Source organism: Drosophila yakuba, chromosome X, assembly GCF_016746365.2.
Source record: "Drosophila yakuba strain Tai18E2 chromosome X, Prin_Dyak_Tai18E2_2.1, whole genome shotgun sequence".
NCBI classification, from domain to species: Eukaryota; Metazoa; Arthropoda; class Insecta; order Diptera; family Drosophilidae; genus Drosophila; species Drosophila yakuba.
The window spans coordinates 2,184,533-2,211,345 of NC_052526.2; the positions used below are offsets into that span (position 1 = coordinate 2,184,533).

Genomic DNA, 26,813 nt, shown 5'->3' on the forward strand with positions numbered 1-26,813 from the left:
TAGGCAGCCACATAGACAACGTGATGCGGTTGAAGATAATAAGGCGACAATACACGTCAATTTATTTTATAAAAACTCTATATTTAATAAACAATAGACGTTCGAAATTATATCTACTAATATTAAAAACACATTTTTGTCTGAATATGCATTTGGCTAAATGGCGCCTTAAGTAACTAATTCCACATATTTAACACTTTTATGCCGTAAAATACATCTTTTTTTGTGGCAGTGTGCTTCTGTTTGAGCGACACTTAATTACAATGTGCCAGCTTAAGGGCAACTACACAAACAATGGCAAATATAAAGTGCAGCTCGCAGCAAATGCACCACACACACACATATGTAGTCACACACGGACACACTCACCTACACTTATGCATGCACGCATTGATTTTAATGAGTTGCCAGGCGACAAAACGAACCTAATCGTTTTGACAGCCACGCAAATAAATCAACATTTTGATGCATCTCTCTGTCATTTATGAATAAACATAAAAGCGAATTTTCGAAAAACGACTGGCAATTAATAGACTTGTTTAATTTAGATAGCTTTGATGCGCTCAACGACAATTACGCATTTCTGAATTACTTTATTTGGGGATTTTCCACCATTAGAAATATTTCTAAACAAAAAAAAATGGTTTAAAATCTTAAACTAAGATAAAAATAGTTAACAAAAACCTAGAAATTAACTAAGATAACCTGCACAAATGTAGTGTGCATCGACCTACTCCCAAAATAGATGCTTCATAATTAGCGGCGTAATTAGAAGAAACAGCTGGGTTCCCGTCCCCAATCTTTCAGCTCCACCATTCGCATACTCATCGAAATAGTTGCCATATATGGCAAAGGTCATTAGCTGGCCATGAGGTTCTAGCAGCTCCATCTTAATCCGCGTTACATTAACCGATTCCTTCATTGACCACGTTAATTGGGATGGTTGCAGGGCATACAGACTGGAGGAGCTCAAGGTGCTGGGCATTAAAAGACGTCGTGGTCTCTGGACAAACTCCCCAAGGATCTGGAGCTTGGTGAACACCACTTGGTGCTCCTGCAGGTGTTCCTGTTCCTCGCTTATGAGGCCGCAACTCTCCACAGTGGAACCTGTGCAGGCGAACAGACCACACAGCCGGATGGCACTGTACTGCTCCTCCTCGTACCGCCTCTGGCCAACCCAAACACCCAATCTGTAGTTATATTCCTGTTGGGTGCCCACCAAGGTCCAAGTGGCCCGGAACTCGCAGCACAAGTCCTCCTGGCATATCCTCTTGTCCACCGAACTTCCCTGAACCTTGGGCAACTCCCAGGTGGCAAAGTTCTTAAGTTCAGGTTGCTGCAGGAGTTTCAGTTTCACCGGAGTCGTCCTTTCCGACTCCAAAATCTCATCCGTGGCTATCGGCTCGTCGGGATCGAGGGGAACTCTAGCCAGAAGCAACTTCCTCTGGCCCTCCAGTTCATCCGCGATCATAAGTCGCGCCAGAGCGCCCTGTTGACTTGCGTAAATTCCACTGCCACTTATTCCACCCTGCGGAAGGCTTGCTCCGGAGGCCAGGAGGTTCACCCGATTGGCCCACGCCCATCCCTGCTGGAATTGGGAGGCTGCCAAGAAGTGATTAATATAATTCAATTCAATAATCTATTATTATTTATCACCTGTGAGGAAGGGCAGCTCCGAGTTGAACATTTTGGTGACAATCACATGGCGGATGCCCAGTTGCTCCACCAAGTCCTGGGCCGGCGTATAGAAGAGCATGTCGAAGCAGATGAAATGACCGAAAGTCACATTGAAATCCGTTGTAAAGGTGGCTATTTCAGGGGATTCCGTTCGATTGGTGGATGGTTCCAAGTAAAGATTCCACTTCCTATAGCGCGATATCACCGCTCCTCGTCTGTCGAACACAACATTGGTGTTATGAATCGAATAGCCGCTACTGGAACATGTCTCATCCGCAGTGCAATGCTCTGCAACCTGCTCCTTAACATTGACCACCAGATAGGTGCTATATTCCCTGGCCGCACAGGCCAAAGATCTCAGGAATGTTGCTATCTCCGGATCATCACCCACCTGCTCATCACACAAACTTTGCTCCGTAGATTTTGGCACTACAGTCAGGGTAATCACACTATTTAGTGTGGCCTCCGGAAAGACTATGATGTCCGTAGTGCCATTCCCAGAAGCCATGATTTCCAGATAACCAGCCAGATTCGCCTCCAACAGCTGTTCCGAAGTGCCACCCATAATCGTCGGTCGATACTCCACTACACCAGCTATATAGAATGCATTCTCAGTGGAATTGACATCAGCCAAAAGCAAAGTAACACCGAGGAGCCAGAGAAATCGACGATGGAATGCAGCCATGGTGTTTTTAGTTCAACGATCGCAAACCGACTAATCGCAATCCGGTTCTCCACCTTTCATACTAGCTCTGTATACACATATGTATATACATATACATATATATATATTTATTTATTTTTCCCACGGCATATCAGGTCTCGCATGATTTACTATCTAATCGCTTAGATCGGTAATCAGTATGGTCAAGTCAGCAGATTTGTGCGTGCCAAGATTTTTGCCAACTAAAGTCGAATTTTGGGCTCTTTTTGAAAATATTGCAAGCATAAAAGATACCTTCAAACAATAGTTTTTATCAATTCTACAATTTAGAACGTATCTTTTATGTTTTCGGATTTTTATAGCCGCATTCCAACTGCTCTTCTGCTGTTCCCACGCCAGCTGTGCACTCATTCTTGTAGTAATTACCATAAATGCCAAAGGTCAAGAGGTGTTTGACCTCCAGGGATTTGCTCAAGGCAAATCGCACTTGGTGGCTATAAAGTATATATAATTAATTAATTTATATATATTTAGTGGATTCCAGCTCACCTCTCTTCAGAGATCTGTTTTTGTGACCACTCAAATTGGCTGGGCTCCAAAGGCAGAAGATTATCGAGCAGAGTATCGGGAAACAGAAGGAATTTCCTTGACTGCGGATACGTGACCCCAATCTCCAGATGGGTGAAGGTCACCAGCGGCCTCTGTAGGTCAGGCAGCAGCTGACCACAATCATCTATCGACTTCCCAGAGCAGGAGAACAAACCACAGTTGCGAATATAGTTGACATCCAACCTCTTGTCATTACGCCAACCCTCGTAGATGCCCACTCGATAGCTGTAGTTACTGGTGTTACTCGACGGATTCCTCAAGGATCTCCAGGCCAGATCGAAGTGACAACAGAAGCCACCGTGACACAGAATCTGGCTAAGATTACCCGTTTCTCCAGCGTCGATTTTCACATTCTCGCTGTTAAAGTTCTCCAGATAATCCCGTTTAATGCTAAAACTTGAACTGGTGGCCACTTGACGGTTGAGATCCCGCTTCATCCGCCTTCTGCGCCTGTATTTTGGTACCCGGGCCACGTATATACTCCTCTCACCAGACTCCTGCCGCATTACGCTTCTCAGTGAGCCACTGCGTCCGTGATAAATTCCCGATCCACTATTTCCCACAGTGGGATCACTTGCTCCAGCAGCCAGCAAATTCACATCGTTGCCATAGGACCAACCCATCTGGATCTGAACAGCTTTTGAAGGGAAAATACCATTAGCCATTAAGTAGAAATTATCACCATTGAATTGGCCACAGGTTTAAATATTCCAAGAGCAGATTGCAAGCATTACCCTCTTGAACATTCCGCATGGAGGACACTCTATCTCAAGGGTTTCGTGAGAGCCATCAATTAGCAATCACTCGACCCAGTTAATGGGCCCAAGTCAGTGAACTGACCCACTTTTTCACCCCTTTCTCGGACTCACCTGTGAGGAAGGGCAGTTGGGAGAACCACATGGCCGGATACACAAAGTCCGTGACTCCCTGATCCACCAGCTGATGAGCAGGTGTGTAGAACAGGATGTCGAAGCAGATGAAGTGCCCGAAGGTGACCCCAAAGTCCGTCTCAAAGGTGCTCAGCTCCGGCAGGAAGGTGCTGTTCTTGGCTTCACCGTACAAATGAACCTTGCGATACCTGGACACCACCACTCCCTGGCGATCGAAGACCACATTGGTGTTGAAGACATTCAGTCCGTTGGAGGCACAGGGTCTCGTATCCTCGGGAACATCCTCGCACTTCTGCTTCTCGGTGAGATTGATCACAACGTATTTGCTGGCATTGCGAGCCGCACATGAGAGGGTCACCAGAAAATCCTTGAAGTACGTTGCATTTGGATCACTCAAACAGGGGCTTATCTGATCCTCGGGACTGGGCACAAAGGTCGTGGGACCCATGTCGTTAAGAGTGCTCTCTGGGAACACAATAATGTCCGTAGAAGTGGCATTCTGCGAGCTGATTATCTCCAAATAGCCGGCTAGATTGTTGGACAGCACATTGGACGGCTTAAACTCCACCACACCAGCTGTATAGAAATCTCTCTTGAAAAGTGAAACCTGAAACTCCAAACGTGAGTGCATTTTTATGTAGATTCAGTTCAACACACCCACCTGCTGACTCAAGTTCAGCATTAAACCTAGGGTTAAACCGAAGAGGAAAAACCCCCAATAATTCTTCGCCATTCTTATTGGCCAGTACGAATTGGCAAATGTCTTACCAACTTCCAAAATTTGCGGCTTTTATAGTAATTTTCAACAGAAAATTGTTAATCTTATCTGCCCAAAAACATGTCAAAAACAAATGCTGTCTGGACTTCGATGAATAAATGGTCCCATATTCAAACTAAAAAGACAACAATAAATGCTAATATATGATTTATGAACTAACTAAGCTCCAAAAATATGTAAGCATGAAATTCCTAATTTAGAAATAGCTTGCAGATATGCCAATAAAAAAACTCCAAATGGAACTCATGTTTTAATAATCATATTATATGAAGTAGCAACTTAGACAGTTGCACTTAAAACTAAGCCCACATGTATATATCAATTTAATAGACTGGTGTTATCAACTAGGTTACCTACTTATCACCGATGACACGTGACTTTTTGATGGCTAAAGTGCAAAATATTTTCTTACATAAATTAATAGTTTAATACTATTAAATAATATTAAAAGTAATCGTATAAATTAGTTCGATCATCAATGCCCAGTTTGCCCCAAATGAATTAAGAACCAACTTTATTTGCTCAAGATTCATTTAATAATATGTGAATATATGAAATTATAATACACGAATATTCACCAATATGTGATATTTTATAAAGACTTATTTATGCCTTTAAAATACTTAGGAATATATTATCATCGAAATGATAGTACGGACAAGATGATGCGTTTTCGGCAAACCTTTCGACTTTTATGAAATTGGATTGCTTGAGAGCCGTTTTCAGAGCGGTTCTTTGTCCCACATAGAAATTCAAGCATTTCGAATGCTTTTGATGGGGAATAATGCTGTCCAGCTCCTCTATGCGATCCGAGATCTTTTGCTCCAAAACCAAACGATCGGAATTGTAACTCTCGAAGCCAAATCGTAACTCGAACTTATCCACTAGCCGGGTGTTATTATTATTCAATGCCGTGCGTATTTTTGAAATCCAGTTGAGAAACTCGGTGTTATCCTTCCAGTTTCCACTGAAGTTCTCCAAGAAACTTTTTAGTTTCTTCGTCACTTCTCCATCGATTTCAGCAATTCCTTGTTCGGCAATTCCCTGTTGAAAATATTTAAATATGTTTGAACCCTTTAAGCTAATAACAAATGTACTTGAGCTGTTCCTTGTGCAATAACGAATCCCAGCAGAAAAAGTGTCCATATCCAAGTCATTTTCTAAAGTTTGATGTATTTTAAGTGTTTCTTTAAGAATAACTGAAGATTTTGGAGCAGCAACTACGGCTTTTTATACACGAACATGGAATTTTTTTTAATTTAGATAAGAGTAAGCAGCCAAATTCCGTATATCGGAATATTATTATTTCATTAACTTTACCAACTTTCCCCACATTGCTATCTAATTCATTATCTGCTCAAGTGAAAATTCCCACTAAACAAAGCCTAGAATTTCAAAAATGGTGAATAATCTAAAACAAGAAAACACACGTCTTCACTAAGTTGCTAAACAATTTGTTGCATACCTAAAAAGCAGAAATAAATAATTACCAACAAGTCGAGAGCATTTTTTATTAAATTGTTATAATATAAATACTGTTCATATCGAGCATTAGATGTACAAAAAAAAATTGATCCTCAGATATTTGTATAAAATGCCTGAGAAATCCGTGTTGTTTTGGATTTCTAATTTGCCTTACACTTTAACCTATCCTGGCAACTGCCAGGATAATCAGCGGCAGCGCGAGCCAACCCCCAAGGATTCTAAGTCTGGCAGATCCACTTCTGTAGCCGCAGGTCAGCTGCTCCTCCGCGGTGCCAACACCAAAGGTGCACTCGTTGTCGTAGTAATTTCCGTAGATGGCAAAGGTCAGCAAGTTGCTCACCTCCTGCGATTCCTTCAGGCCAAAGCGCACTTCTTGCACATAGCTAAGAATCATGGAGAACCCAGAATTTAATATAAAACTTAGAAATAACACGTTCCTTCTGCTAACTCACCTATCTTCCGTGGGCTTCCGCTGGGACCATTCAAACTGGCTGGGTTCCAGGGGCAGCAGACTGTCCAGCAGAGTGTCGGGAAACAGGAGGAACTCCCGCGACTCTGGATAGATGACGGCGATCTCCAGGCGCGTGAAGGTCACTCGGGACTGCTGAAGCTCACCCTCGGTGGGCAGCAGTTTGCCACAATCATCGATGGAGTCGCCGGAACAGGTGAACAGCGCACAATTACGTATGTAATTGGCATCCACGTTGTTCTCGTTGCGCCAGCCATCGTAGGCACCCAATCGATAGCTATAGTAGCTGCCATTCTCCGCCGAGGTTCCCAAGGACCGCCACGCCAGGTCAAAGTTACAGCAAAAGCTGCCCTGGCAGATGGTTCTATTGATAGCTCCACTAGTGCCCGCGTCCAACTGCAGCACCTCCGACTCGTAGTTCTCCAAGTAATCCCGCTTCATATAGAAACTCGAGCTTGAGGCAACCTGGCGGCTTTGGATCTCCGCCGCGCTCCTCCTCACACGTTGCGGCTGGGATCTGGTGCGAGTGTACTTGGGCACCTGGGCCACATAGATGGCCCGCTGGCCGGAGTCCTGGCGCATAACACTGATCAGAGGGCCCGAGCGTCCGTGATAAATGCCTGATCCACTATTTCCAATGGAGGGACGACTGGCTCCAGACGCCAGGAGATTCACATCGTTGGCATAGGCCCAACCTTGCTGCGTCTGAACAGCTGTTGAGGAAAACATTTAACAAATATTAGACATGGTTATCCTTAAGAATTTTGCCCGTTTTCTCGATTCATTTTAGTGTTCTGAAACATTCGCGTGGTAAGAGTAAAAAGATAAAGCCGCAACAATGCAAATTAGACGCGGATTATTTGCCTACTTTTTGACTTGTATGTAGCTACGGCGATAAGAGCTAGTTTATAATTACAAGCCATTGCTGTGCTGCCTAATCACCTGCCATTAGCGACTTTTTAGTTTTTACAGCCTGATACCAACACATAATCGCGTCCAGGCACTCCATCTCGAGAGCTGGCGAGAGCCATCAATTAGCAATCCATTGGCGGCGATAAGAGACACATGTCAATGAACTAGCCCCCACCTTTCCTTATCACCCGTTTCCATGTCTATGTCTTACCCGTGAGGAAGGGCAGTTGGGAGAACCACATGGCCGGATACACAAAGTCCGTAATACCCTGCTCCACGATGAGCTGATGGGCGGGTGTGTAGAACAGGATGTCGAAGCAGATGAAGTGCCCGAAGGTGACCCCAAAGTCCGTCTCAAAGGTGCTCAACTCCGGCAGGAAGGTGCTGTTCTTGGCTTCACCGTACAAATGAACCTTGCGATACCTGGACACCACCACTCCCTGGCGATCGAAGACCACATTGGTGTTGAAGACATTCAGTCCGTTGGAGGCACAGGGTCTCGTATCCTCGGGAACATCCTCGCACTTCTGCTTCTCGGTGAGATTGATCACAACGTATTTGCTGGCATTGCGAGCGGCACATGAGAGGGTCACCAGGAACTCCTCGTATAAGGTGGCATTGGGGTCGATCAAACAGGGGTTTATCTGATCCTCGGGATTGGGCACAAAGGTGGTGGAGCCCGCGGAGTTCAGGGTACTCTCGGGGAACACAATGATGTCGGTGGCACTGGCATTCTCAGAGTTTATGATCTCCACATAGCCCGCAAGGGAGTCCGACCAGGAGGACAAGCTGAGGATCGACTGTTGGAACTCCACCACTCCGGCCGTATAGTAATCCGATTCGGTCAGGGCCGCCTGAAAATTGCGATAAGCATCAAGACCAATCCATCTAATTGCCAATTAAAAACCCCACCTGCTGACTCATGCCCGGCATTAGCGCCAGGATTAGTAGCACTATAGAAAGCCACCACCAAGTATTTGACATTTCGTATGGAGCCTGAGTATCGCTAATGACTGGCACAGCCTCAGGCATGGAGGCTTTTATAGTCGCCCATCGGAGTGGCAGGCATTTACCGGGAACTACTTAATCTTATCTTGGGCTCTGGTCGCCGAACATCGAATGGTTCGCTCTTTATAGTGCTGCCCATATTTTAGATGCAATATGGGTGAGCATGACTGAAAAGATGAGCCTAAATCAAAAGAAACCATGTCAGATATTCGAGTATATGATAGGAATATAATTATTAAATGACTAACTATTGAATTTTCTTCTTTTTAAAATAACATTTTAGAAAAGTGCACCAACTGCACATAGCTAAGAAATAATCCAAATATGATAGTTTCGTACTAAAAAGCCAGTAAAAGGCTAGAATGCCAGATTGCCAGCACCAGATTGGCTAAATCGCTAATTTCTAAAGGTCTTTTTATGGGTTATTCTGGCTTTGTTCTATTCCGGGAGTCATGTCCGCCAACCGTGAGCATGACTAGTGGGTTCGCCGCGATGTACATTGGACTGGGACTGGGCTTGGGCCAACTATTTTGCCGGCAGTCTTATCGCCACACCCCAGACCCAGACTATCCAAGTCCGATGTTCTCTCTACCATACCATACTATACTATACTCTAGCACAGACTTCTTTATCAATTGATTTCTCTCGATTTTTAGTACGACATTGATTTTTATTTGCGCCTCTTAAATGTTTACCATCCATTACCGCAATTGGCAAAATAAATCAGCGGTGCGCGGTCCATGTTAGAAATTAGAGTATCTAGAATGCCTTTGATTTTATTTTTATAGGCCATAGGCAGGTTTCTTTTCTTATGACGAAATTATCGCATTTATTATGAAAACGTCTGGGTCATAAATGTTTGGAGGTGAGTGCTCTGTATCTCAACTATGTACATATCCAAATTGATCCACTTTTATCGGACACTTGCATTGACAATTTCGATTTGATGTCGTGTTATCAGAACATTTATATAGCTGTCCGAAATGTTATCTACACATTTCGATGCTATCTGCAATTACCTGTAGCTATTGTGGCGAATAACACTTGTCGACAAGATAAGGAAATGTTTTGCTAAATGATTTAGGCATTAATTTGTTGCCTACATACTAACTGAATTAAATGCCAGTTTGATAAACAATGGCTAAGTTAATTACCATAAATTTCATTCGAAAAAGCACATTAATTCTGTCAATATGCCATTGTCAAGTGCTATGCAAAGTTATCCGTCAGCAATGGAAAAATGCTGCTGGTGGCTAATTTAGGCCACAATCTCTGCCCCACAAAGCATTTGACTTGCCGTTCCGTTCCGAGTCGACATCATTGCCCCACTTCGAGCATTATCGGGTGTATTCAGTTGCCATAAATATGCAGCAGCATTTATAGTAGTAGATCTCTTTGCGTGCCAAGATAATCCCCACTCGCAAAATCCCAATCCAAATCCCAAAACGTGCAGTCATCCAGTCATCTCCGAACTTAATGCATTTCCATACGCTCCACTGCAGAGTGAAAGCCCAAGACCCCGGAATAAGGCGTTCGCCTTCACGGCATGGATGCAGCATAAAAAAAAAATTTGGGGGAACTCCCCTAACAAAGTCTACTCGGCAATCCTTTCCGCTTCCTTTCTTTTTGCAGCCCACATCGCTCCACTTATGTATGTATGCCCCCCTCGTCCTGGCAAATTGATTTGCGGCAAAAGCAAAGGCAAAAGTGCGCAAAAACTTTGGCCAACTGAGGAGCAGGAAAAGAGGGAGAGAGAGAGAGAAAGAGAGAGAAGAAAAAAGAATAAAATTAAAAAATAATGTTTGAAAATGTCTTGGTCATATATTTTAAATACGAAAATTTACCCAAGGGAGTTCAACCGTGCACGCACACACACACTCACACACACTCACGCACACACACACAGAAGACTGTTACCTGCTCATTTTATGCGCAAAAAGAAACGAACGGTAAAACACGTTAAAAGCTAAGACGAAGTCCCAACAAAAACAGCAACAAAAGCCGACGTGGGAGAATGGGAAGAAAGGGGAGAGAGAGCACAAAAAGGTTGAAAGAGAATTCGAATGCTCACAACAAGGATGACTGGATGCTCTTTCAGTGCAGTGAATAACAGACGTTCCATCGATTTATTATTATTATTTTTATACGCAATCAGTTGTGTTGTAAAGTTTAATAAAATTTATAACACATCATACGACCAATCACACAAGAGTAGCCACAGCAACAAGGGCTCAGATTGTTAAATACTGGCTCTCAAGATATTTGATTTATGGTTTTATATCCGTTCATATCATTTATATACCATAAACTTTGATAGCGATTTGACTGATAAAATATCTGCCATCACACTCAACATTTTTTAATATATTTTTGAGGCGCAAATGATTCAAAATATTCCACGTGCCGCTTGGCAGTTAGGGTATCCCTTTAAAGATGGAAAAACGGCGGCAGCTTCATTTAGTTTTTGGCCTGCTTCACATATGCATATACATATACTTATGTGCGCATGTATGTATTTCAGGGGGTGTGTGTGCTTGTGTGTTTGTGCATTTGTGTGTGTGCGGCATTCGTTGCTACTTATGTTTAAGCTTCGTATTTAAGCTTTTTGCACGATTTCCTCTAACAAATGGATTTTCACTTGTTGCCCAGCCAGACGAACGAAGTCATCACACACAACCACACACACATTAATATGGGATCTGCACTGAGCGAAATTACTGCTGCGTTAGTTGTTAGCTTGCGAAAATACAACAATATGCTGTCTTCTATTTGGAATGCACTTTTTTAAGGTGCCTAATCAATAGCTATTTGTGTGTATTTCGGTATTGTCTTTATTTTAACCACTATTTTCTCGCAGTGTTTGAGTGCGAGCCTTCCTTGCTGTCAGGCTCTTTTGTAGATCTGCTTCCTGGACCTCTTATCTCCGTTTTCCCTGACTAACAAATAATTTAATTTCTTGGGTCGTATTTTCTACGTATATTGGGCTTATTTCTAGCCATTTTGACAGAGTCCTGGGCCTTTTTTTCATTTGCGGATAATCAGACCAGGACTTCGATGACCAGAAATGAATGAAGCGCTCGCTCAATCATTGATTAGTTAGGCCACAAAATCATATGTTAGATGGGATGTTATATGTTGTTAAGTTATATGTTGGTAAGTTGGCCTCGGGACTTGCGGCAGACTTTTGTCTGCTTGATTAATTGCAATTTTGTTGTGCCCTGAACCGGGCAATTTGTTAGCCAAAAAAAAAAGGAAGAAAGGCACCCACAGACACACACACACGCACACACACATGCGTATTTGCAAACTAAAAAGTATTATTAATGATGCCCCAGTAAGGCAGTCAGTGTGCCTGCATTTGACATCGCTCATACGACGCGTTGTCTGAGATTTATGCCACCAACAGCGACACTCGCCGAAAAGTGGCCATGGGTGTGAAGTGGGTCAGTGGCTGGCAAACTGGCTGTCTGATTAATCACAAACGCTTAAATCCGACAACAAACAACCGACAACACACTAAGCCACACACACACACACACACGCACAACAAGCTACAAAAACCTGTGACGAATTATTACGCATACGCACTCGGAAAATGAACTGTATGAAGTGAACTGTATGGGTGGAAAAGCTTGAGAAATTTGCTTACATGTGTGCGATTAGCCGCTTGCTGTGGCAGCACAAAATTTGCCAAGGACAACGTGGAATTGTACTCGAATCGAAGTAAGATTGCGATTAAACGTACTCCAAGTGCATCTACAAATTGAAACAAACTTGCAGTGGCCACTACAATAGTAAAGCTGTGGCATGTCAAACGTGGCTAAGTTGCCAAAATGAGGTTATGCGAAAAATACTCGTCAAAAAGGTCCAAATATGGAATGTCATACCTCGCTTAGCTCGTAATTAAATTTCCTATCGAACTGTGTTCAAAAATTAGAACTCTTTTTTTTTCTCATTTTTTGCAATTTTGGATGATGTTACCCCTTACAAAAAATGCGAAAATTTGGCCAAAAATTATTTTAACCAAGTCGGTCAAAAAGTGATTTGGTTGGTTAGTATTGGTAACTAGGAGCACAAAACTGTAATTATTTTCGCTTTCTGACCATTTTTAGCCAAGTTATGCCGAAAATACCAATCGTAAATATTGCATTTTTGCCAAAAATCGTTTTTCTGTTTTTTTGCGTAAAAAATTATTAGTATTTTTATCACAGCATTCGAAATATTGGTCCAAATATGGAATGCAATACCTCGTTGAGTTCGTAATTAAATTTTCAATCGAACTGTGTTTTCAAAAAAAAATCTATTTTTTTTTCAAATTTTTTGCAAATAAAAAAAAAAAATGCGAAAATTTGGACAAAAATTTAATTTCCCAAATCCGTCTTATAAGACATTGGAATGGTTAGCATTGGTAGCTAGCTGCTCAAAACAGTTATTCTTTCGGATTTGTGACCATTTTTAGCCATAATCCGTAATCATAATCCTTCCACAAATTACCAAAAAATACAAGTTTTTTAATAAAATTCATTTTTTCATGGAACGCAAAGCTGCAGCCACCCAATCAAATCTAGCAAGAGTCTCTTTAAGAATCTGTCAACTTGAGGCAGTAGTGCCGTGTAATTGAGCTGCTATGTTAATCCTTTGTATCGGCAAACTGTCACTGGACCACTAAACTGCCTCATGCCAAACCATTGAGCCAGAGTTGGCCATGTCGGCCCTCTGATTTATGGCCATGTATGTGGCACGACCCCACGCCACCTGGCTTGGTTTAATGGCCTTAAACGCGATGGCTAATAAGTTTTGCCAGCCGAGCAAATGTCTGGCTGCACTGCTCGCACATATCCGCCAAAGCCAATGACTTGCCGTTTGGCTTTTGCTCCTCGAGATTTATTGACATATAAATTTAATGCCTCCCAGCCTCCGAGCCACGACCATCGACCAAGTCCAGCTCACAACAAAGTTAGGAGCAGTTGATTGAATGCGCTTTACTGCCTGGATTTCCGTTAGTAAATTGAAAAAGCTCTGGGGGAGAAAGTCGTACGTAAAACAAAATCTAAAAAAAATGGGGGGAAAACGGAAAAAACAGGGCAAAAGAGAAGGACTTCAATTGAAAGTGAATCCTTTTGGCAGGACAACACCTTTGGGCAGCCAGCAATATATTCTATTTGCCGAATTAGGATTCGTTTGTAAATCGGTATTCGATTTGTGATAATTGAAGGCACCCAAATCGATTGGGCTGCTGCCTAATTGGTTTAGCAATTTGGCAAGATCGCAAAAGTGTGCCACAATTTCCTCGATTTGCAATTGCAATCTGGATGGCAACATAGAAATCAAAAACCTCTGAAAACTTAAGTGCTAAAGTGTGTGAGAGATATGCTGTGTAAATAATTCGTACGCTAGCCTGTATAAATTAAAGGAAAGTCAAATTCAACTATACTTTCAGACTGCCTTTCAAAAGACTTAAGACATTTTTTCCCCCCATTTCAGCTTGCTGCGTCTTGTGCACCTTTTTCAATGTCAGCGAAATGCAGCGAGGCAGATGGAAAGTTTGCAATTTGCCACCGATGCAGAGCACCGAAAATTTTCCACCGAAGGCAAGACAGCAATGGGACTTTTCAATAGACAGAATCAAGCGCCATTAGTTTGACTGATATCGAATGGTGGAGCGCAGGCTGCCTTGGTGGCATCGAATTGAATGGCTTGGAATTGTATGGAATGGAATGGAATGTCAGAGCGCCATGCATGAACATGGATGCCCGAGACAGCCAGGTGAATCAGCCAGGGGAAATCAGGCAGGGGAAAATGGGGGAAAGGCCAGCCATAAGTTAGTGGCAGGACGACAAGGACGACAAGGACTTGAAATTCAATTTCTTAGCTCATGAAACGGCGCCAAAGCCGCGACATTTCTCAAAACCTCGATGCTGCGGTCGTGACACAAATCCGAACACGAACACGAAAACCACTTTATTAAATACGAATTTAATGCGAATTTGGACAGTAAATCACTAGATGTTTCATTCAATGGCAGCAAAGTGAATTCAATTATGAACAGCGAAATGCATTTGACCTACACGATTGAAATCTGTCATTTGATTAAATAAAAAATACGTATATAAATATTTGCCATTGAGAAAACTTTGCTTCATTTAATTAAAGGCAGAAATATTTGTTTCCATTTCAATAAAATTCACATTTTAAGTTCAATTTGCAGTTCATCATGGATGGCCAGCAATTTATACAATTTTAAAATTTCATTTAATTAAAGAACGTTTGATACATTTGCCCAATCACATGTTAATTGATGTTTTTCAATAAGAATGAACGACATGGCTACATTGAATTTTTAGTCCTATTTATTATGGAATTTTGTACACCTTTGTTTTCAAAATAGTTGAAATAGCGACTAAGTAGCACTCTTTAAATAAAAAATTCAAAAAATTGAAATCTTTACCCACTTTAAATATAAACTTTATATCTAAACATTTACATTTGCCGCATAAATCTCTTGGTAGCATTTGTTTAAGCCACTTTCGTGGCCAATTGCACATTATAAGCTCGTAATTACAATCACGAGGCCCGTTCAGCTCTAATTGGCAATATTCTAGGGGAATCCCCCCCAAATGCACCCACTATTCTTGGCCCAGCTTTTCCGCTTTCACCGCTTTTCACCGGTTTTTCCCTTTTCTTTGCCAACCACCTTCTTTTGCTGCATCTCCTGTCGTCTGGCAAAGGTTCAATGCAGTTCGGTAAATATTATGCTAAATTGAGATAATTTGTTGGCTGAAATACACACACAGAAACACACACAAGCAGAGAAACACACACTAGCAGTCACACAGACACGAAGCGTGTCGCCATTTTGGCTCCTGGCGTGTCCTTGCCATGGCTATAATGGATTTGCATGTAAATTTGTTTTCGCCTTATAGTCGCAAATTTTTTGCTCGATTTTGCACATTCTCTAGATTTCTATCGTAATTGGCGGCTTGTTATAGGCAATACGTGGGTGGCTGCGGGCGGGAAGAGGGTGTGGAAAGGTGGAAAGTGAGAGCGGAAAATCTGGGGGAATATCGGCGCACAACAGTGTGGAAAAATCTTTTCCCACACAGACTAGCTGAGGTTATGCCATTTTATTTTCTTTCTTTCATTTTTTTTTGGCCGGAAGTATCAGCGGCAGTATCCTTGTCGATTGTGTCACTTCTTGATTCAATTTGCAAGCTTCGTTTTTATTTTCCTTATTTTTCCATGGACTTGTAGTTTTTTTAAGTAAATATGTAAAAGTTAAATTAAAAAATTACTTATTTAACAAGTAACATTGAATATGAAACATTAAATTTTCAATATTGAATTTGCAACATTGAATTTGCAACATTGAATTTGCAACATTGAATTTGCAACATATAATTAGCAAAAATTGAATTTGCAACATTGAACTTGCAACATTGAATTTGCAACATTAAACGTGCAACAATGAATTTGCAACATTGAAACATAGGTAACATTCAACGCAAAACATTAAACATATCAAAATTTATATTGTATACATTGTAATTTACCTAATTTACATAATTAATGGATTGTAAAAAAAATTTCGTCCACCAATACTTATAATTCCCAATCAGTTCTGACTCAATCCTCATGGGATAGCCGCTCTGACAGTTGATAGATCAGTTGACCGGAAGCTAAGATGTGATAGTAAAAATGGTAGTATGTGTGTTTGTGTGTGTGATAGTGGTTCCAGAGACCATGTGGACATCCCGTCGTCTATCTGGATGCAGTGCACCATGGACCTGACCAGGTATGTTCCACGCTTCGGAGGTAAATTATTATATTATTATATTATTATATTATTATATTATTATATTATTATATTATTATATTATTATATTATTATATTATTATATTATTATATTATTATATTATTATATTATTATATTATTATATTATTATATTATTATATTATTATATTATTATATTATTATATTATTATATTATTATATTATTATATTATTATATTATTATATTATTATATTATTATATTATTATATTATTATATTATTATATTATTATATTATTATATTATTATATTATTATATTATTATATTATTATATTATTATATTATTATATTATTATATTATTATATTATTATATTATTATATTATTATATTATTATATTATTATATTATTATATTATTATATTATTATATTATTATATTATTATATTATTATATTATTATATTATTATATTATTATATTATTATATTATTATATTATTATATTATTATATTATTATATTATTATATTATATTTATCATATCTATTCTCGAAACATATTTTATTAATTTGCTACGATTTTATTAAGTTATTTTATATTATTAAGTTATTATTATATGATTAGGTTAAGACAATGGTATAAGTGAATATGCAGGCTACTTACTTATATTACAGGCTATAATATCTCTTACATCTTACTTATTTACCTATTTATTCTCGAAACATATTTTATATAATTAAGTTATTATATGATTAGGTTAAGACAGTGGGTATATTCAGGTATAAGTGAATATGCAGGCTGCTTATTTATATTATAGGCTATTATATTTATATTATAGGCTATTATATTTATATTATAGGCTATTATATTTATATTATAGGCTATTATATTTATATTATAGGCTATTATATTTATATTATAGGCTATTATATTTATATTATAGGCTATTATATTTATATTATAGGCTATTATATTTATATTATAGGCTATAATATCTCTGACATCTTACTTATCTACCTATTTATTCTCGAAACATATTTTATATGATTAAGTTATTATTAGGTTAAGACTAGTGGTGAACTCAGGTATAAGTGATTATGCAGACTACTTATTTATATTATAGGCAACTATATTAATATTATAGGCAACTATATTTATATTATAGGCAGATATATTTATATGAATATCTCTTACTTCTTACTTATATATCTTTTTATTTTCTAAAAATAAGTTTTCTATGATTAAGTTTTATAAGATTAAGATTTTATCAGATTAAGTTACCTATGATTAAATTTTCTATAACTAAGTTTTCTATGATTAAGGTTCCTATGATTAAGTTTTCTATAACTAATATTTCTTTGATTAAGTTCTACATGATTAAGATTTTATAAGATTAAAATTTTTAAGATTAAGTTTTTTTTAAATTAAGTTTTCTATGATTCCAGATCCAGATTTGTGGAATTGCAGCCAAATTGAATTATAAATAACCAAGACAATTGAACAGCAGTAAAAACTATTCACTAATACTAATTTGTACATAGTGTTTGGTATATCTTAAGAATATTATGATGTACGGATTCTTCACTTAATAAATATTAATAAATAAAAAAAGTCAACGCGGCTAAACTTTTACAATCAAAACAATTTTTAATTGGTTATATATCAAGACGACGAAAGTCAATTGCAAAGTTTGCAATGAAGAAACTTATTTGGGGAATTAATCGATGGCATTTTGTGTACCTGCAGTGTTTTGCCGTGATTTGGCGAGATTTCTGTGCTTCAAACGAATAAAAAGCGGGAATTTTCTGGTTCGGGAATTGCTTGAAGGACGAATTTTTTGTTGGGGCATGCCACAGTGTTATTAAATATTTCGTTTGCTCGCCGCCATATATATATATACATATATATATTTATGTACATGTATATTGCGCACTTCTCGGTGGAACAATTCAGGAGCCAAATATGCTGTGCACTCGGCCCTCGTTCTTATTTATGGCATACTTTTCGAGCAGTTTCCGTTTTCTGGCCGAGCGGGACACACATTTGCATCCCCAAAGGAGAAGTCAGTGACCCAGGCAGTGGTGGATCCCGATCCTAAAAACCAAATTCCTTGCCCCAATCATAATAAATCGTATGATGCCGAAAGGCAAGTCGTGTGCGTAAATAGTCATTAAAAAGGGTCCTGAAACAGGACATGTACATATATGGACACGGACATGCTCACAATGCAATTAATTGTTTTGTTTATCGTTTTATCGGACAGTTTACGCTTGATTTGGCCCAATGGCTAAAGCACTGAAATTACTTATACTCGTATAGGATAACATTCTGTGATTGTTTTGCTTTTTTGCCCATCAAGAAATGGCCTGTGCAATGGAGTGTGTCGCAGGATCTGAAGTCCTGATGACACAACTTTCATCAGCTCAGGAGTTCCCTAAAAATGGGAACAATGTATTGTGCAAATTTTCAGGCCAGCCTTTTCTGTTCAAGCTAACTCAGTTAATAGCGAAATTAACTCATTAACACTTTCCTATTCCTTGGTCCTTGATCCTTGGCCAGCGTCCTCGAAATGTGTCTGCGCGAGGTTTTTACCGCCAGCGATTAGCGATTAGCGGGCAAATTTCACAGTATCTGTATCCGCAGTTGTATCAACGAATTCAGTAGTTGGGCGCCGCGTGGCCATTTGCATATTTCCATTTTGATGGCGGCCACAGGACACCGAAATGAGGATAATAATGCGAGCCATTACACATGCCGAAAAGAAAGAGGATAAAAACGCGGACTTAATGCGAAACGGGGGCCAAGAGCACATAATGCGCTTTTCAAAACTAATATGAAAATAATGTGGGTTGCTTTTTGGGCGGTCGCTGGATTGTGGGCGGTGGGCGGTATTCAATGCCATCAAGGAGCAAGGACGTCGCTGCATTGTGCCTGTATCTGTGTGTAAATTTATCCGCCTCAATGCGTTTGTGTGTGTGTTTGCGAAGTTCGAAGGACACTTCAGCCAGTGCATGTGCATAAATATAGAACAATAAAGTAATAACAGACAGTTCAAATCGATGGCTCAATCGACTGGAGGTCTCTAAAAATACTCCATACTTACGGATATTTGTATAGAGCATTTACTAGCATTACCATAAATGTGTGTTTTACACAACCTACGTATGTATAGGTAAAGTGCCTGAAAGTAGGCAATGAAATGCATCATTCGTTTAAGAATATATTGAATACATTCATATATTTTTGTGAGCTACTTAAGCGCGGTTTCTGCTTCGTCTTGCCGTTGAAACTAAAGTTCATGCCAAATATGTCAGTATATTAAATGCCAAAACTCTTGAAATCCAATCAAGTTCTACGTTATTTATTGCCTTGAAAGCATATCGACGTTAGGTGACATGGAATATATACCTAATCCCTGGCTTCCGCAGTCACGATGCACCCAGTCATCCAGTGGCATAACCCGATTAGATCCTGCCCATTCTGGCCATTCTGCCCATCCTGGCCATCCTTTCCGCCCTTTGAGCCCCCTTTGTCCCGCTTGCCCCTCAATAATGGAGTCAGCAATAAAATGCAACAGGAAATGAAATATAAACGCTCGCAGTGCAATCGTGTGTAAGTTCTGGCAATGGCATTATTATATGGCGCTGGATTCCCCCGCAGTTTGAATGAATTTCCTTCCACCCGCGCTTTCCCTTTCATTCGTTGCTGCAATGGAAATGGAAAATTGTTAGCATCATCAACACGTAGCGTTGACGTGTTGAAAATGCAGAAAATTATAGCCACACATTCAAAAAGGTGATTCCATGTTGTTGATTCCATGGTCCATGTGGAAATCGGGGAACGTGGATGGCCTTGCCAATAAAATGCTTTTCAATTTCAATTTCCACACATTTGATGAACGCAACAAAAATGTACGTTTAACTTTAATAATCTTGCATATAATTCGCACATTTCATGGCGCGTTTTCCGACTCGAGTTTCCTTGAAAATTGCGGCTAGCAAATCGAGTATTTTGCTTTCTAATTTCTGCTCTTTGATTTTTCGCTTTTTCTTTGCTATTGAGTGACATTGTTGCTTAATTTACCATGGCGACATTGTATATTTCCATTTTATCAAAACTTATTTGCTGGATTTTCTGAATCTACTTTACTTTGCTACTAACTCTGATTTATACACCAAAGCTTTCATAACTTTCTATATATTTTTTATTGCCATACTTCTGATGGCCTTACATTTTTTCCACACTTTTGCCTGTTGCAGCTGGTTATGGTTAATATGTCGCCGTTTTTTTGTGGTTTTTATATAAATTAATTGAGCTCTTGTTGTCTGTTGGCGGTGCGGTTGTATAAATACTTTTATTGGCATCGTTGTGGTCGTTTTACGCGTTTTTTAACTGTTTGTTTTGGACGCTGTTTTTTATGTTTCATTTGTCTACACTGCATGAAAACAGGGACATTTGTGCTCTTTAATCTCTATATTTCTATATAAAAAATGATAGCTGCAATTAAACAACAAAAGACAGAAGCCCTTTTGTGTAGTGCAACGAGAAATTTCATTTTCTAAATAAGACTTTAAAGTGCTGGCTTAAATGTAGTTGCTACGTGTTTATTTAAAAATGTATCGCATACATATTAAAATCCATACATATTTAATCAATTAAATCTATTTTTTTGCGTGTATCTACTAGTTTTCAGTTACTGGCATTTTTTTGTCGATGGTGTAACCACTTGTGGTTAGAAAGCCTGTTGCTGTTGAACGCTCGTCTGCGGCTGCTTCCCGTGGCATTTTATTATTATTTTTTAGATATTAGCTTGCCCCGTGTGATTGTCCTCCGTTTTGTCCTGCGGGCTTTGTAACCTGTTACCAGTTACCAGTTAGCAGTTACCTGGTTTCGCAATTGCCCGTCTGCGTTTGACTTCATTTCGGTTTTTAGCATAAAAAACGCGTTAAGGACGCACGCGGTCAGCGGCATCGTTAGCTTCTCCACCTGGGCGTTTCGCCTCCGTAAGTATGCCACATAAAGTTAAAATCTTAAAAAAAAAAAAGGAAAAGCCATATGCCTGGCGCACAAACAAATGAAAGAAGTCGTTGGAGCGGGGGGTGGTGGAAATCCGAGGGGCGGAAAAGTCGACGAACAGCAAAGGAAATGAAGAAAAACTTGATTTATTTTTATGTGCTCAGCGATGCGGCAAGGCGAATGGAGTGGGCTGTTGAGTGGATGGGCTGGTTGGCTTTTCCATTCATACAAATGCTACGTGCGTAATGACCAGGCACACACACACACACACACAGAGACACTCACACAATCACAATGCTCACTAGCGCACTCACACTCTCTCGCATTTGAAGTTAAAGAAGTTCCACGTTGCGTATACGTAATCATATTCTTTCTTATTTTTATTTTGGTTTCGGCCCCGGTTTTCCCTACTCCTGCTAAATAATACATCTGCATGCACGTATATACATATATATTTTATATATATATACATATATATGTATATACCTGAGCAGACTGGCTGAGTTTCCGGCTGCGTGGACAAGTGGCCAAAAAAATTGGGTCTCTCAAATCGATGGCAATGGGCCACTACAAAGGAAGTTCGCTGAATGCGGCGGCAGTTTGCTGGTTAAGTCGCTGAAGTTATATACATATATTAATTATAAAATGATTCACTTTATGCATTCGAAAACGTAGTTGTTAAACATTTGCATTCGCTTTATGTACCCGTATACTCTCGTTTGGGAATATTAGCTAGTTTAGTTGCAATCTGTGATGTTATCCGGATTGCTTGCCCGCTTAAAGCCGCAAATGTTTGGCCAAATCGGCAGACAATTAGAGGATTGCATTCTGGCAGCGGCCGAAAACCAAAAGTTGTGGCCAGCTAAGTCTGGTAAATATGGCAAGATACTTTCCACCTCCCCCTCCCCTTCCACCACCACCTTCACACCCCTCACAATCGTGTTTACAATACATTTTAATAAAGTCAAAATGGGCGTTTGGCTGTGTGCGAAAGGGAGAGGGCGAGCACAACGAGCGAGTGAGATGGGGCGTGACTCCAGTCCGGATGTGTGTTTGTATACATATGTACATACATGTTTGTGTGCCAGGTGAGCCCGGCGGGAACATAATAAAAATATGAAAATCAAGTGAAATCATTTCCATTCAAATTCAAATGGCACAGCAGAACGGCAAGGGCGCAACTTGTGGGGGCGTGGCAATCTGGGGAGCTGTGCCAGCTGAAAACTGATATTCAATTCAATCAGTTCTGCCTGAGACCTCAGGGAAGTGACTGTAGCACTGGCGTGGCGTGGCACCGAAGGTGGCGAAAAGGTAACTGCACAGAAGAAAACCAGGTTGTTATTTGATAACTTAAACCGAAACTAAAACAATAAATGAAAATTGAAAATGGAAAACCACGCGTAACTAAAGAATTCGCGTGTCTAGAAATGCACATACATTTGTAGAAACATAGCAAAGGAAAATGCTTGCTAACTTCTTATGCATAATATACACATTCAGCATTGCTGAAGAATTCGCGTTTGTATGTTTTTTCCCCCTTTTTTTGCACTGTGTGGCCAGGAGAATGGTAATCGAATTGGTACCCAGTTCCGAATGCGGTTAGTTGCTAATGCGGCGACCTTCTCTGCGTGTGTGTGTGTGTGTGTGCGTCTCAATGACTGGAACTGATTCTGATTGAGAATCCTTCCTCGTTGCCGCCTCTCGACAGGTCGAAGTTGAAAAAAAAAACGAAAGGCAAGGAAAGTAGTAGAGAGAAGCCAGTACGGCCAGATATTTTATGGGTGCGACGGCGGCCTTCACCTACACTTCACCACCTGTTATACATAAGCGCCACCCAGCCACCCACTCAAACTCCCCATTCATCAGCAACCCCCCACCACAGCCCCCCTCCTTGCGCTGGCAACTTTGCGCCTCCATTCACTTTAACAATAAATTTCAACAAATAAATCAAAATGTAACAGAAGCCGTGTGGAATTTTCAAGTGGCAGGTGCCACAGCAGCAACAGTAGCAACACCAGCAGCACCCCGAACAACTCTGAGCCACCCTAAAACCACCCGTGGTGTCCCTATAGAGCCCCTAAAAAGCGGAGAGAGCTCAAAGTTTTTGATTTTTGTGCTAAAAAAAAAAGTGTTTACCAAGGCCTGGGAATCGAATTGAATGGCGGTAGATGGAAGGGGGTGGAGGGAAGTAATGAAAAAATAATGGTAAGAGGGGCTTCAAATAAATGGAGGGAATTACACAGCGGGGAGTGAAGGGGGAAAAGGGGGCGTGTTGGCTATAACTCTATTGCAAACAGCTTATGCCCCCAAACTCTGCACCAAAAACACGAAAATTAAGATGAAGTCAAGGAAAATTGCTAGATGAAACACGAAAATAAAGATGAAATCGAAGAAAATTGCTAGATAAATATAAATAACATTTAATAAGTTAATAAAATAACAAATGTACTTTGAGTGCCTATACTTGTTTAAAATCAGGCAAACTTGAAACTCTTTTTCGGCACTTTATTTCACTTTTCTTAGGCACACTAGTTTGTACTTACTTTTTGGGCTGTTTTGTTGTTGTTGTTTTCTTCTTCTTTGACGGTGGGCGGAAGTTGGGGAGGCGTGGCAGGTGACGGCGTGGCAGCAAGCAAGCAAATGATGTTAAATCGCACGGAAAGTCACAGCGTGAATCCTGTCCAGCAGGATTCTCCCGCGGAGAAGTCGTCGTCGTTGTCATTGAAGATGCTACATTGATGCGTGAGTGTGTGAGTGTGAGTGTGTTTTGGCAGATGAGGATTTCCACCCGCCGCCCACTGGGTGGCGCCCCCCCTGCCCGCCCTCTCCCCTCATCATCGGCCTTGGCTCATTATAAACGGCGGCCACTGTTGCATGGACTTCGACGGCGACGTCGACGTCGCTACCTGTTGGAAATGCAAACAACGCTGGCAGAGGTCCTTGAAGCGCCTGCGCTGGAAGCAAATCTCCACAAGGTCGCACGTCGGCAGCTTGGCCGCCAAAAAGGGCGGGTGGGCGATGGGCGGGGTGCGGTGGGCGGTGGAATGCTGCCTTCATTCAAATAATACCCGACTCCAAATGGAGACCCACGAACGGTAGAGAATGTAACGGCCAGTTCGCAGGAATTGCATTCGATCTGCTGGATTGGAGCTGCTGTCAAAATTCTGGGAAATTTGCATCTGCAAAGTCTGCATTAGTTCATTATTTGTTCTTGGAAAATGCCTTTTACCTCGATGCTTTTCCTCTGGCTTTAGGTTTCCCCCCATTAAGCTTCTCTGAAAATAGCAGCCAGCTTTCAATTTGAAACTACAACTTTAAACAAATTCAACAAAACTTTTTGTGACACTGGTTTATTGGGGGATTTTGACCTTATGAGGGCCATAATGCAAGCGGGATATATTTCAATAAAAATTATATACAATTTGTTTGTTTTTCATTTATATTGGTCCTCAGATAAGCAAAAAGTAAAGGGAAAAAAGCAGAAAGCAAAGAAAAGCAGAAAGTGAAAGCGGCAGAAACAAAGTATTTCCACGTATTATGACCCAGAGATTTATTACATTTCAATTGCTGCGTTGGGTAATCTAAAATACGATGATGCAGAGACAGCTGAGAACCCATAAAATCCAGAGTGCCGAGATAGCCGAAGATGCGGATGTCGTGGAACTGGTGGCATTGATCGGCTGCATGTGATCCAAATTGTGGGTGCTGGGTATTTCGGTGAAATAGTTGGCCCAAATGGCAAAGGTCAGCAGATCGTTTTGCGACTTTGCCAGTTTCAAATCGACCAATATGGGCTTACCCAGATTATTCGCCGCCTCTAGTGACTCACTCCATTCATAATCGGCCACCGAAACGGGCAGGAATAGGGCATTCAAGGTGCTGGGCATGATCAAGCGACGGCCACGAGGAGCAGCTGGAAATTTGCCCGAGATGCTCAGTTTTGTGAAATGGTGCGTATTGATGACCTCGTCGTTTTCCGGGAATATGTAGCCACAGCTGGCGGTACGCACATCCGTGCAGGCGAAGAGCGCACAAGTGGCCTGCTCGGTGCGATCCACTCCAATGACGGTGGTCTTGTTGCCCCAATAGACGCCGATCCTATAGCGATACGACTTGGCCTCACTGCTGGTCACCTCGTTCTCCGCGGGGCTGTTCACCTGCCGTTCGATGGCGAACGAGCAGCAAAAGCTGCCATGGCACAACTGGCGTTCGAAACTCAGAAAGTCCTCGGGCAACAGTTCACTCTCGAATATATCCACATTGTTATCCCGGTAGGTGGCCAAGCCGGTCAATCTTGGCGTTTTCCACTGCGGCGTGAACAGCGGCGTGAAAGTGGGCGACAATTGGCCATGCTCCCTTTTCGGCACCTCCGCAATCAGCAACTTGGTGGTGGGCTGCTCGAATATCTCCGCCACCAGACGGCCACCGCGTCCTGCATAGATACCCGAACCGGAAGTGCGTCCAGCTGGCTTACTGGCATCTGCGGCCAGGACATTAACATCATTGCCAAATGCCCAACCCTCTTGCAGTTGCACGGCACCAAGGAATGGCAGTTCCGAGAACCAGTAGGTGGGATACACGATATCCGTGATGTTGTGCTCCCTCAGCAATTTCACTGCCGGATCATAGAACAGCATGTCAAAGCAGATGAAGTGGCCAAAGGTGACGCCAAAGTCTGTGCTAAATATGGATATATCCGGCGTTCGCAACACCGATGTTGAGTCATACTCGTGCCGCCACAAATGGGATTTCCTGTACCGCGAGATTATCCTGCCCCTTCGGTCGAACACCACATTCGTGTTGAAGTAGCGAACTCCAGTCGAGGGACAAGGATTGAAGGTATCGGAACCAGCTCCATTAGCGCACAGCTCCTTCTCCACCACGTTTATGACCACGTATATGCCATTAGCCCTCGCCGAGCAGGACAGTTCGATGAGGAACAGCTCGTAGTCCGTTTGGTAGCAGGGCGTTATGTTCTGGTACTCGTGGGGCACAAATGTGGCCGTTGCCTGGCTATTGAGTATGTGCTCGGGAAACACTATGATGTCCACATCACCCACTTCGCGGATGATCTTTTGAAAGGATTCCGAAGCTAAGGTGGTGCGTGTCCGTGCGGAATTGCCCACTGGCTCGATGTGCTCCACCACTGCTGCCGTATAGGTGGGATCTTCCGGCTTGGAAAGCTATGGAGAGAATATAAATAATATTTTGAAATATTACGTATACGACAGGGTGAACCAATTTCTGGAATTCTCATGGATAACTCTAGAAATAAGTACTTAATCCACATTTACCTGATGCGAACTGCTGAAGAGCGCTGCCAAGAGCAGAAAACCCAATTGAATCGACTTCATAATGCAACGATTGCCGAAATCCAACTGCCAAACCATCGAGATTTTGGCCAAAAACGAAGACTACGCATCAAGAATCAAGTGCAGGGACAAGAATGAAATCCCACTATCTTACATATAGGCATATTTTATTATGGGGGCGACTGATGATGATGGTGGATACAAAAAGATTATGCATTTGGGTA

The 26,813-nt window shown here is 41.1% G+C and overlaps 5 protein-coding genes and 1 long non-coding RNA gene across 6 annotated transcripts; 1 reads left to right on the plus strand and 5 right to left on the minus strand.

The window, feature by feature from the left end:
* Positions 1-79: 79 nt before the first annotated feature.
* Positions 80-2,377, minus strand: LOC6523999 (vanin-like protein 3). Its single transcript, XM_002099835.3, has 2 exons — positions 1,657-2,377; positions 80-1,602 (listed from the first exon to the last, which is right to left on the minus strand). The coding sequence occupies exons 1-2, from the start codon at positions 2,360-2,362 to the stop codon at positions 731-733; spliced, it is 1,578 nt and encodes a 525-aa protein (XP_002099871.1). The 5' UTR covers positions 2,363-2,377; the 3' UTR covers positions 80-730.
* A 158-nt stretch (positions 2,378-2,535) lies between these two features.
* Positions 2,536-4,471, minus strand: LOC6524000 (vanin-like protein 2). The gene is made up of 3 exons (XM_002099836.4): positions 3,820-4,471; positions 2,891-3,587; positions 2,536-2,835 (listed from the first exon to the last, which is right to left on the minus strand). Exons 1-3 carry the CDS (start codon positions 4,469-4,471, stop codon positions 2,682-2,684), a joined length of 1,503 nt encoding a protein of 500 aa, XP_002099872.2. The 3' UTR covers positions 2,536-2,681.
* A 660-nt stretch (positions 4,472-5,131) lies between these two features.
* Positions 5,132-5,822, minus strand: LOC26535517. The gene is made up of 2 exons (XM_015189934.2): positions 5,716-5,822; positions 5,132-5,662 (listed from the first exon to the last, which is right to left on the minus strand). Exons 1-2 carry the CDS (start codon positions 5,773-5,775, stop codon positions 5,225-5,227), a joined length of 498 nt encoding a protein of 165 aa, XP_015045420.1. The 5' UTR covers positions 5,776-5,822; the 3' UTR covers positions 5,132-5,224.
* A 297-nt stretch (positions 5,823-6,119) lies between these two features.
* LOC6524001 (vanin-like protein 1) lies at positions 6,120-8,542 on the minus strand. The gene is made up of 4 exons (XM_002099837.3): positions 8,397-8,542; positions 7,696-8,338; positions 6,556-7,285; positions 6,120-6,486 (listed from the first exon to the last, which is right to left on the minus strand). The coding sequence occupies exons 1-4, from the start codon at positions 8,514-8,516 to the stop codon at positions 6,261-6,263; spliced, it is 1,719 nt and encodes a 572-aa protein (XP_002099873.2). The 5' UTR covers positions 8,517-8,542; the 3' UTR covers positions 6,120-6,260.
* Positions 8,543-16,152: 7,610 nt separating this feature from the next.
* Positions 16,153-17,902, plus strand: LOC120322003. The gene is made up of 2 exons (XR_005561743.2): positions 16,153-16,284; positions 17,707-17,902. It is a non-coding gene; the product is annotated as an uncharacterized LOC120322003 (long non-coding RNA).
* Positions 17,903-24,611: 6,709 nt separating this feature from the next.
* Positions 24,612-26,680, minus strand: LOC6524002 (vanin-like protein 1). Its single transcript, XM_002099838.3, has 2 exons — positions 26,572-26,680; positions 24,612-26,460 (listed from the first exon to the last, which is right to left on the minus strand). Exons 1-2 carry the CDS (start codon positions 26,665-26,667, stop codon positions 24,859-24,861), a joined length of 1,698 nt encoding a protein of 565 aa, XP_002099874.2. The 5' UTR covers positions 26,668-26,680; the 3' UTR covers positions 24,612-24,858.
* Positions 26,681-26,813: the final 133 nt, after the last annotated feature.

What these genes read in the sequence shown, in the direction of transcription:
- LOC6524002 (XM_002099838.3), bottom strand. Translation starts at nt 26,667, where the DNA reads ATGGTTTGGCAGTTGGATTTCGGCAATCGTTGCATTATGAAGTCGATT. An exon ending in TCTTCAGCAGTTCGCATCAG is followed by an intron (nt 26,461 to 26,571) that starts GTAAATGTGGAT and finishes TTCTCTCCATAG; the next exon opens with CTTTCCAAGCCGGAAGATCC.
- LOC6523999 (XM_002099835.3), bottom strand. Translation starts at nt 2,362, where the DNA reads ATGGCTGCATTCCATCGTCGATTTCTCTGGCTCCTCGGTGTTACTTTG. An exon ending in GGAGCTGCCCTTCCTCACAG is followed by an intron (nt 1,603 to 1,656) that starts GTGATAAATAAT and finishes ACTTCTTGGCAG; the next exon opens with CCTCCCAATTCCAGCAGGGA.
- LOC26535517 (XM_015189934.2), bottom strand. Translation starts at nt 5,775, where the DNA reads ATGACTTGGATATGGACACTTTTTCTGCTGGGATTCGTTATTGCACAA. An exon ending in TTGCACAAGGAACAGCTCAA is followed by an intron (nt 5,663 to 5,715) that starts GTACATTTGTTA and finishes TATTTTCAACAG; the next exon opens with GGAATTGCCGAACAAGGAAT.
- LOC6524000 (XM_002099836.4), bottom strand. Translation starts at nt 4,471, where the DNA reads ATGCACTCACGTTTGGAGTTTCAGGTTTCACTTTTCAAGAGAGATTTC. An exon ending in CCAACTGCCCTTCCTCACAG is followed by an intron (nt 3,588 to 3,819) that starts GTGAGTCCGAGA and finishes TCCCTTCAAAAG; the next exon opens with CTGTTCAGATCCAGATGGGT. An exon ending in AAACAGATCTCTGAAGAGAG is followed by an intron (nt 2,836 to 2,890) that starts GTGAGCTGGAAT and finishes TATACTTTATAG; the next exon opens with CCACCAAGTGCGATTTGCCT.
- LOC6524001 (XM_002099837.3), bottom strand. Translation starts at nt 8,516, where the DNA reads ATGCCTGAGGCTGTGCCAGTCATTAGCGATACTCAGGCTCCATACGAA. An exon ending in TGCCGGGCATGAGTCAGCAG is followed by an intron (nt 8,339 to 8,396) that starts GTGGGGTTTTTA and finishes CGCAATTTTCAG; the next exon opens with GCGGCCCTGACCGAATCGGA. An exon ending in CCAACTGCCCTTCCTCACGG is followed by an intron (nt 7,286 to 7,695) that starts GTAAGACATAGA and finishes TTTCCTCAACAG; the next exon opens with CTGTTCAGACGCAGCAAGGT.